At 39.5% G+C, this 10,483-nt stretch overlaps 1 protein-coding gene and 1 pseudogene across 1 annotated transcript; both read left to right on the top strand.

Annotated features, from left to right (window-relative positions):
• The first annotated feature begins 426 nt into the window (after window positions 1-426).
• On the top strand, window positions 427-1,372 carry LOC104587844 (vacuolar iron transporter homolog 4 pseudogene; annotated as a pseudogene).
• Window positions 1,373-7,777: 6,405 nt separating this feature from the next.
• Window positions 7,778-9,530, top strand: LOC104587842 (Pentatricopeptide repeat (PPR) superfamily protein). The gene has a single exon (XM_010245590.3). It carries the CDS (start codon window positions 7,853-7,855, stop codon window positions 9,446-9,448), a length of 1,596 nt encoding a protein of 531 aa, XP_010243892.1. The 5' UTR covers window positions 7,778-7,852; the 3' UTR covers window positions 9,449-9,530.
• Window positions 9,531-10,483: the final 953 nt, after the last annotated feature.

Genomic DNA, 10,483 nt, shown 5'->3' with positions numbered 1-10,483 from the left:
ATTTTAAAAACATTGATTCCTATCTATTAGGTGAATAAATAAGTTTCCTCAAAATGGAAAAATTGCCAACTCGAGGGGCATTAAATGAAAAACGAAAACGAATGGGGCCTTAAATGCAACTCGGTGGGGGGGTGTGAATTAAGAGAATTCAAAGTAAAAGTTTAAAGGGAGAATGACGGTTTAGCCAAAGGGGGCGTGTGTCTTCCACACGCCTTTCATCTTCCATTTTTAAATGTTTCACAAAAATCAGAGGAGATGTTCAAGTAAGTTTCCAATAAAACTATTAAATTAAGCACAGAGAACGGAACCCATTGATAAGAAAAAAAAAAAAAAATCCATTAAAATAATTAATAAAGAGTCCCCACCTGTCTCCATCATTACCACGCGACATAAGATTCTTTTTCAATAAATACCCAAAAGGGGCGTGTGTCTTCCACACGCCTTTCATCTTCCATTCATCCACCTTAGACGGTTCAGAATTTTCTTTCCATTTTTCTCCTCCATGGCAGTCTGTGACTCTGCAGATCAACCAACCCTCAACGACGCCAAACTGGCCGTCCACAGCAACGATGTTGAAGGACAGAAAGCCGAAGTGAAGGATTTCGACTACACCCAAAGAGCCCAGTGGCTCCGAGCCGCAGTGCTTGGTGCAAACGATGGGCTGGTCTCAACCGCATCACTAATGATGGGTGTTGGCGCGGTGAAACAAGATGCGAAAGCGATGATCATTACCGGCTTTGCCGGATTGGTCGCCGGAGCATGCAGTATGGCGATAGGAGAATTTGTCTCGGTTTACTCGCAATTGGACATAGAAGTGGCTCAGATGAAAAGAGAGAACAGATCGAGAGATGGCAGCGAGAGCAATGAAGAAAACAAGAAGGAGAAACTACCGAATCCATTCCTGGCTGCGGCAGCGTCCACCCTCACCTTTGCCATCGGAGCTATGGTTCCGCTGCTGGCCGCGTCCTTCATCAAAGAATACAGAGTGAGGCTGGGGGTGGTGGTTGCAGTCTCCAGTTTGGCGTTGTTGGTATTTGGAGGTCTAGGGGCGGCCATAGGAAAGGCACCGGTGGGGAGGGCTTGTTTCAGGGTTCTAATTGGTGGGTGGTTGGCTATGGCCATTACTTTTGGATTAACAAAGCTTATTGGATCTCAAGCACTATAAGCCTTTTTTTTTTTTTTAATTTCTCTGTATCAAACTAGAAAAGGTGTTTGTCATATTTTGTTTCTTCTGTATCTTTAATCTACCAATGATCTCTCTTGTTGTTGTAGATCTGGATCTACAAAACAGGATTAGATTAGAGAATTTGAAGAAGGCATAGACTGCGTGTGTTATAAACAATTGTTAAGGAATTTTTGGAATAAAAACCCAGGATTTATGATCATTCATATGTTAAACTCGTTTTTTAAGAGTTTATGTGACCAAGGTCCTTGATAAGAAGGTTGATTATATAAAACGGTTGCAAATCATAGAGGTGTTTTAATCATAAGATAGGTTTTAGTAAATACGTGAAATTACAGTGTGTGAGTAATGAAATTGCATTTTCACCAAAAAAAATAGCAGTGGTGACTTCCTAACTGATGAGTGCTAAATATGCATCTTACTAGCATTAAAATAGATTAAGAAGATATAAAAAATAAAATAATACTTAAATACCTTCGAAGGACAAAAGAGTTTTGTCTGGTATTCGATGGTAGTTCACTACAAATTCTGGGGTATACTGATGCCGATTTCCAATCAGATCCAGATGATAGAAAGTCTACATCTAGGTATGTTTTCACGATAGGATCGTGTGCTGTCTGCTGGAAAAGCAGCAAACAGGGGTTCACGACAGACTCCACAACCGAAGCCGAGTACATTGCCACAAGCGAAGCTGCCAAGGAAGCTGTGTGGATGAAGAAGTTCGTTCACGAATTAGGAGTGATTCTGTCCAACACATCACCCATCCTGTTGTTGTGTGACAACAATGGAGCGATCGCCTAGGCTAAGGAGCCTAGGGCCCACTCAAAGTCAAAGCACATCGAGAGGAAGTACCATGTACTGCGGGAGATCGTTGGTAGAGGGGACATCCTGATTCAGAAGGTAGCATCAGCAGATTATGTGGCAGACCCATTAACTAAGCCACTCACACAGAAGGTGTTTGAGAAACACGTGGAAAGTATGGGACTCCGGCTTGTACTAGATTGGACCTAAGTGCAAGTGGGAGTTGTTGGACAGTTTTTGTATGCCCTTAGCTTTAATCAGTTTTGATGTACTTTTGATATTTAATGTAAATAAATGAATTACATGTTTGATTCATGTTGTGTGGTATACTTCTGTGTGTAAGACCCTAAAACTGGACACTTAATGAGACTTGTGTTGGTTTTAAATGTTCACAGCCGTTGAATAAGTCTGGGGAGATTTATCCTGCCAAGGCTGACACTGGTGTGCTGCCAACTGTTGGGGTGGCTTGTCTCAACCGCCAAGGTGAGACCCAAGGCACATGCAGTGTAGGATACTTGAACCCTTGAACCGGACCAGATTTCCAGTATTGCCCTGGACCTTAGAGATTGATGGGCAAAACTGAAAAGTTACACTTGACCCCTAGACCCGATTATGGTACTGCACTAGGTGTTGGATAGGGCTGTTTTTGATATGCCAATCAGTGAGATCCTTAGCGGGGGTCAAAACCTGGGTATGTTGGGATAGTCTGAGAATTCATCTGAGTGGGTTATCATATTGACGGGATCAGCCCCTTTGTCGAACAAATGTAATCATCGGGGATGCACTCTCTCTAATGGAAACCAAACTGCCGGCAGTTGATTTCAATCATTGGAATTTTGTTTTGCAAAATTTATATATATGATATATATTTAAGTATGGTTTCAAAATATTTGCAAATGGTTTTAATTCCCGGGATCCATGTAAGTAGAGAGTGCAGCACTGTTCCTTGCAGCCGAGGGAGAGGTCCTCTCTTGTCGGGCAGTGCTTGATCATTATGGGCTGAGAGGTGAAGTGTAAGGCCATTTGGGATAATACCTGATGGGCTAATCTTGCACCTGCCCATAGTCCCTGGGTTTTTATAAGATGGCTTGGCCCAGGACCACTTAGTGTAGGTGTTGGGCCCATAGGGTCCATATGATGGGCTCAGAGGGTTCACTGGGCTCTCTAGTGAATTCGGCCAGGCCTTATAACAGAGGCTCAGCCGAACCCATGTGGCTGCTGTGTAGATCAATGCTTGGGTCCCACGCCATACAAAGAAGCCCAACTGGGCAGAAGTTTGGAAGACTTTTGAGCACTTGATTCTTATTGGGGCCTAAAGCCCATTTCGAACTGGACTGATTTGACCAGTCATTAACAAGGGGCGGATCTGAGATTAGGATGAGACCAAAAACCTTATCTAATCTGCAGATAGGATTAAGAAGAGTTCTAATCCAAATACATATTTGGACATGGGCAATTCCTGATATGATCAGGAGATCTTTTCTTAATCATTAAGCAACTAGAGGAAACCCTATTCGAATTACAAGAATCTAGGGGATTTACACAGAACACACCCTACAGTTTTGTGAGATAGGATTTCAGAAACCCTAGAGAAGAAAAGCAGTTCGCCATCTTCTTCTCTAGCTCCCTCCAGTTGCAGCCGCCACTATCTATTGCAGTTCGTTTTCTTTGTCAGAGAAAGATCAAGAAAAGTTCTTGATATCAGTCTTTGTTGAAAGCCTGATTCTGTTTGGTGCTCATTGTCATCCAAAGGATTCTTGTGAAGGATTCTGTGTGTAGAACGCACTCTGTTGGTTCTGTTCCACAGTTGCTGTGTCATCTTCAGCAGGAGTAGATCTTGGTGCCTTCTTTGGGTGTGAACACCAACTTTGGGAGATATTATTTCTCTGGATCAGGTATAATTACTCCCTTCTCTTTTGGTTCAGATTTGGTTCGGTTCTGGTTAGGATCCTTGAATCTTGATTCTAAAATTAGGGAATGCGATTCCTAGTTGAAAGGTAGGTAGAAAATTTTTGAAATTCGCTCACCCATTCCGCAACTGTTTTGGCGTCCATACGATGGATTGTACCATCCCTTTCAGCTGATTTGTATAGTTTCTTACCCTAATTTAGGTTGATTTCAGAAAATTAAGAATGTGGACCAGTTTAGAGGGAAGATAGCATAAAACCATGTAAAAGGGGCAAAAGTGGAAGGAATTCGGCCCAGTTAGAAGAAAGGCCCAACCGAGAATCCTAAGGAGGGCAATTCGGCCCATATAGAAGTAAGGTCCATGCAGCACTCTATGGGGGAACCCAAGGAGAGAGCCTAGCCGAACCTCCCCAAGGGTGACCATTCGGCCCACCAAGTGGGAGGCCCAATTGTAGCTCAAGTTCAAGCCCAAGGAGAGCTCCCAAGGGTGACAACCTTTTAGAAGAGAGAGAGGGCTGAAGAGAACACTATAAAAAGAGAAGAGAAAGGGGAGAAAAGGGTTTGAACCACTTTTTGCAAATTAAGAGAAGAGAGAAGCAAGAGGAGGAGAGAAGAGAAGATTGCTGAATTCGAAATTGGAGAAGAAGCCATTCAAGGAGATCGAAGAACAATCAAGACTCTAGGTTGTCTTCTTCTTTGGTTCTGCGCAAGTGGTAAACGAATTCAGCTAGGGTTTCATGCAATCTTGTCCATTAATTTCTCTTTCTTGTTAGTAATTGAACAATGTTTCATGAGAATTCAGATCTGTAATTAGTTTTCTAGGGTTATTCGATTGATTGGATTCATTCATGATGTTTCTTTATTAGGGTTTTTAAATGTTAGAATAGCTTGGCCGAATTGATCTTGAATCTTGGACTGTCTAAATTGCTTGAGAAAGAGTTTAGATAATTTTCTATAGCTGTGGCCGAATTGTTCTTGAATCTTGGACTGTCTGAATTGCTTGAGAAAGAGTTTAGATAATCCGATCTGCTAATTAAGAACTGAATTTAATACAATTTAGAGATAACTTGTAGGATTCGGTTGGTGTTCATTCAAATCTGAAATGATGCCCTTCAAATTCCTGATCTTAATGCATGCATGGGGATTAGATTCTTGATAGAGATATAAGAATCATCACTCATGGATAGAATGAGCATGCGCTCGAGAGAGGCTGTTCATGTCATTAGGGTTTCACTAGACCATGGATGAATCCCAATTCAACTGAATAACCTTGAGAATTGATTGCTGGACCGAATCTGTAGTGTTCACATACAACTTGTTTTCTTGATTGCATAAAAGGTCTTTGATCCGAATTGGTTAGGATAGGTTACAAGTTAGGAATTAGGATTTTGACTAGGTCAAGAATTCGATTTATCAGATAATAAATGGCAGAAGTAGTACTAGTAGTTGTTGTATAAATCCTCGTGGGAACGATACTCTACTCATCACTTTATTACTTGATCAGCTAGTGCACTTGCTAGTGTAAGCATTACGCATCAATGGTCATGATCATAAATAGATCATATACTACTGCTATTCATCATCAGCATATGCTACTAGTTGCTGATGATGTAAGCATTACGCATCAATTACAATCAAATCAATGGTCATGATCATAAATAGATCATATACTACTGCTATTCATCATCAGCATATACTACTATGTAAAGCTTGATTCAAGAAACTGCTGCTAAATATAGAGTATTATTGAGAAAAGAACACCCAAACCAGCATATACTACTGTTATTCATCATCATTTGCAAAAAGTATTCAATACCCAAATCAGTATATACTACTCCACTACAAAACATGAAAACCCCTTGCGTGGGTTGATTGAGATGTAGTACATTTTAGCTTGAAAACCCCTTGGGTTGCCTGAGATAACCTGAAACACAACAAAAAGAAAAGATATAGATATGAGTTCGAGCATTATTGAGAAGAGGATGAATGTATTTGAGAACAAATCTACAACAGACCTAAAACAAATCTACAACACAAGAAATCTAACATAGACAAATGTATTCGAAACCAACATCACTAGATCTAACGACAACTTTGAAACAAATATATAACACATTGCAGATCTAGAAAAAAACACAGGTCTAGAAAAAACAACAGATCTAGAAAAAGGCAAATACCAGATGATAGATTTTGAGCTTCGATGTTAAAATAAATGCCTTCATTGGTAGATCGGACGTATTTTTGGATTTGGATGACCATAGATGACTCTAGGCATTGGCAAAATCTCGTGTGGAGCTCATTCATGAAAATAGGTAAAAATGGTATAGAAACGAATGGAAATCATAAGAGGAACCCAAATATGAGCTTACCTTCAAGAAAGATCGACGGAGAGGGCACCAGTGAGAAGATTGTTGGACGACAGTTGAGAAGAAGACGACGCTGAGAAGAAGATGGTTGCCTCCCTTCGATAAAATTTTCGCAGTGGGGTCACACCTATTTGGTGAGACCCCGCATCCTAAAAATTGAGAACCTAGTTCTCATCGCATCTCATCATTTCGCTCAAAACAAACGTGGGAAAATAGGAATCTTTGAAGAATATTCCTATTTTTCTATCCCATTCTCACAAAGCAAACAGACTGTTAAGGAAGTATTTTTTTTCATATTTTTTAGATTCGATATTATCATATCATATGATATTTATTATAATTTCAATTCATTATAGGAAAATGGGGATGAATTATTGACTACAATTTTTGATGGAGTGATTGATCGACTGTTGTATTTCAAATCAAAATTTCATCATTTAATTTGCAATATCAAAATGCAGACCTGATAGTTTCCAAAGTTTTCATAGTTGACAATAGTGTTGAAATGAAACATACTAAAAGTGAATCTACGATTACTGGACCAACTACTATCATTGAAAGTCCTCTGAGAAAAAAAAATTTGTGCGGGATTAGATTCTGAGGTAAGATCTTATATGTTAATGATATTACATACAAGCAACTTTTACATGTTAAAGGAATATTAATATATTACACACTTATTATAACCAAGATATTAGAAACAATAAGAACTTTGAAAGTGCAGAGGACTGATCATTATGTCAAGATTGCGAATGGATTTGAAGATTATTATCGATTATTATCATTGTTAAAGCAACTAAAAGAAGACAATTTCATGAAAGCACATATTTGTTAGTAGAAATAGGATACTACAAATGATTTTTATTTTCTTTCATTATATGACAATTATTCTTTTTTCTTATCTACTGTGATTTTATTATTTTTAATATAACTTTCATTAGACTATTTCATGTATAAAATGTTCAACATTGTATATAAAGTTATTATTTTTGTAACGAAGACTACAAATTTATATAATTGGCATTATCAAATAGTTTTAAAATTGAAAACTAATTCTCTTCAATATATATATATATTGAACTTTCTTGTAAATAGTAGGGGGTCATTCACTAGTTTTTAATCAAAGACAATTATTGAGATAAAATCGAACCGGCCAACGTCGCATGTCATGGTTCAACTGCTCCGATCCCGGTCCATGCGACACTGTTTGCAGCTGATCCGAATTTCAGACTGGGCCACCTGATTGCCATTTGCCAGAAGGCGGGCCATGGTTCAAAGTATCGATATGATATGCCCCGTACCGGGCATATCATATCGTATCTTTTAAAAACGATATGGTCCGAAATGCCTGTTCTTTTTTTAATAATAAAAAACTGGTTATAAGCTTTCCAAAAAACCAAACTTTGAAAAAAAACTAAAAAAAATAGAGTTTCGGCCGTTTCGAGTGCCGATACGATACGGCCGAAACTCGTATTTGCCACCTATCTATATACCTGGCTAACAAACACACACCGCTGCGATTAGAGTGAAATTCGCTTTGTCCTTCTGTAAATGCGTTCATTCTTCTTCTGATTGTAATTTTTTTAATTAGTAAATGGTGAAGCGCTCATGGCTTAGCACAAGCCAAAATCCAAATCACACGTTAATATCGTTGCTTGATCGATGCAAATCAATGGCAGAATTGAAGCAAATACATGCATTAATTATTGCTTTGGGACTCTCCGAAGTCGAATCTTTCACAACAAGAATTCTTTCTTTCTCTGCTATCTCAAATTCCGGCGATATCGATTACTCCTATCAGGTCTTTCGTCATCTGTCGAATCCAACCATCTTCAATTGGAACACTGTTATAAGGGGTTACTCGAGAAGCAAGAACCCAAACCGGTCCATTTCTGTTTTCACCCAAATGTTGCGTGTTGGAGTCTCTCCCGATCATTTAACCTTCCCCTTCCTAGCAAAAGCATCTGCGCGCTTATCATCACTCCGGCTTGGTTTGGCGATACATAGCTGCATTTTTAAGGCTGGGTTTGAAATGGATCGCTTTGTTGGGAATTCTTTGATTCATATGTACGCATCTTGTAACGACATAGCTTCTGCTCAGAAATTGTTTGAGGAAATGCCACAGAGGAGCTTGGTCTCGTGGAACGCCATCATTGATGGCTACGCCAAGTGCGGTGATCTGGTCGCAGCTCGTGTTATATTTGAATCCATGCCTGAAAGGGATGTTGTATCTTGGAGCTCTTTGATTGATGGGTATGTTAAGGCCGGGGACCATAGGGAGGCCTTAACCATCTTTAACAGGATGCGGTTCGTGGGGCCAGAGGCAAATGAGGTTACTATGGTTAGCGTGCTGTGTGCCTGCGCTCATTTGGGTGCCCTCGAGCAAGGAAGAATGATGCACCAGTATGTGAAGGACAATGCGTTGCCTTTGAGTTTGACATTACGGACTTCCCTAGTGGACATGTATGCCAAGTGTGGTGCGATTGAAGAAGCTTTATTGGTGTTCAATGGGGTCTCAGTTCATCAGACAGATGTGTTGATTTGGAATGCTATGATTGGAGGTCTTGCTACTCATGGATTAGTTAAAGAGTCACTTGAATTGTTTACAGATATGCAAAATCTAGGGATTGCCCCAGACGAGATTACTTATCTATGCTTATTGAGCGCATGTGCTCATGGAGGACTTGTAGAGCAAGCTTGGTACTTCTTTAACTCTCTTGGTAAACATGGCATGACACCTAAGAGTGAACACTATTCTTGTATGGTGGACGTTCTAGGGCGTGCAGGTCAATTGGATGAGGCATTCCAGTTCGTAAGTAAAATGCCTGTTGAGCCAAGCTCATCGACTTTAGGTGCTTTACTTAGTGGATGCATAACCCATGGAAAATTTGATCTTGCAGAAGAAGTAGGAAGGGGGCTTATTGAGTTGGAGCCGGATCATGATGGTAGATATGTTGGCTTATCGAACATGTATGCTGTTGCTCGGCGGTGGAATGAGGCTAGGACATTAAGAGAAGCCATGGAAAAGAGAGGGGTTAAGAAATCTCCAGGTTGTAGCTTTGTAGAGGTCGACGGCACCCTGCATAGGTTTATAGCTCATGATACGTCACATCCTAAATCAGTGGAAATATATATGATGCTGAATGGTGTAGTGGAACAAATGAGACTGGATGATGGTTACCAAGCTTAGGAGTATATTTTGTATGAAATGGAAGAGGATGGATGATTGGCATACTCTTTTTATTTTATAAAAGTTCACTCATTTTGTCTTTTGTGAAAGTTTAGGCCAAGAGTCCACCGCAATGCTCATATGGACCTCTTTCTCTTCTTTCTGAAACCTGCATTTTATGTATTTTTTTACGGTTTTTTCTCATTCCATGGGGACTAAGGCCCATGTTTGATTCGCTGCCATAGGCATCATTCTTTCAAATGAGATTGAATGGTGTTGGGTATGAAATTCTTGCCATGGGGACCCATTCCTTTCAGAATGAAAAATGGGCCTTACATAAAAACAGATGTTGTCTACAGCATGAAAAATAATCGTGTTGTAGGTGAATTGGGATCTACTCATCACAGATCACGCCTCACACCGACCTCACAACCAAATCCCATCATGTATTGGGAATATTTCCCTATGAATAATAAATACAAACAGATGTTCCTGATGTACGACCAGGACATGCTGTGAGGTCGGTGTGAGGTGCGCTCTATGAGGAGTAGATCAGCTCTCTTTTGCATTTGCTTAATTGCTTCCATGGTTTATTTTACATTTAATAGAAAGAGTTGGTTTGAAATTGTTTTGCTGATTGTTGGGAAACTTTTAGTTTTGGAGTGAAAATTCTATAGAGGATTGGAAATTGGGATTTAATTTGGTGGAATGGATCTCAACATCTCAAAGTCAAGAATCTTTTTTGGTGGGTTTTGTTTCTTCACGTGTTTGTTGAATTTCAGTTTGAATGTGGACTATCATGTTGGTTGGTATTTTAGGGTTTTGGATTCCTTTGAACTTTCAATTTTAATGTTTGAAGCGTTATAGTTATTTAGTTTCATGTATAAAGGAATTATATATATTTTTACTAACATTTAGCTTTTTTTGTGTTTCTACTAAGTATATTAGAATTTAGAGTAATGTCAGTTACTGGATGAACATTTAATAATTTTGTGGTTTTCATTAAATACGGTAAATTACAGATAGGTACCCTATACTTTGGGGGGAGTGACAAAT

This window comes from Nelumbo nucifera, chromosome 5 (assembly GCF_055504915.1).
Source record: "Nelumbo nucifera cultivar China Antique chromosome 5, China Antique-T2T, whole genome shotgun sequence".
Lineage (NCBI taxonomy): Eukaryota > Viridiplantae > Streptophyta > Magnoliopsida > Proteales > Nelumbonaceae > Nelumbo > Nelumbo nucifera.
Note: the sequence above shows the minus strand (reverse complement) of the source record. Positions and strands in the feature narration are given on the sequence as shown.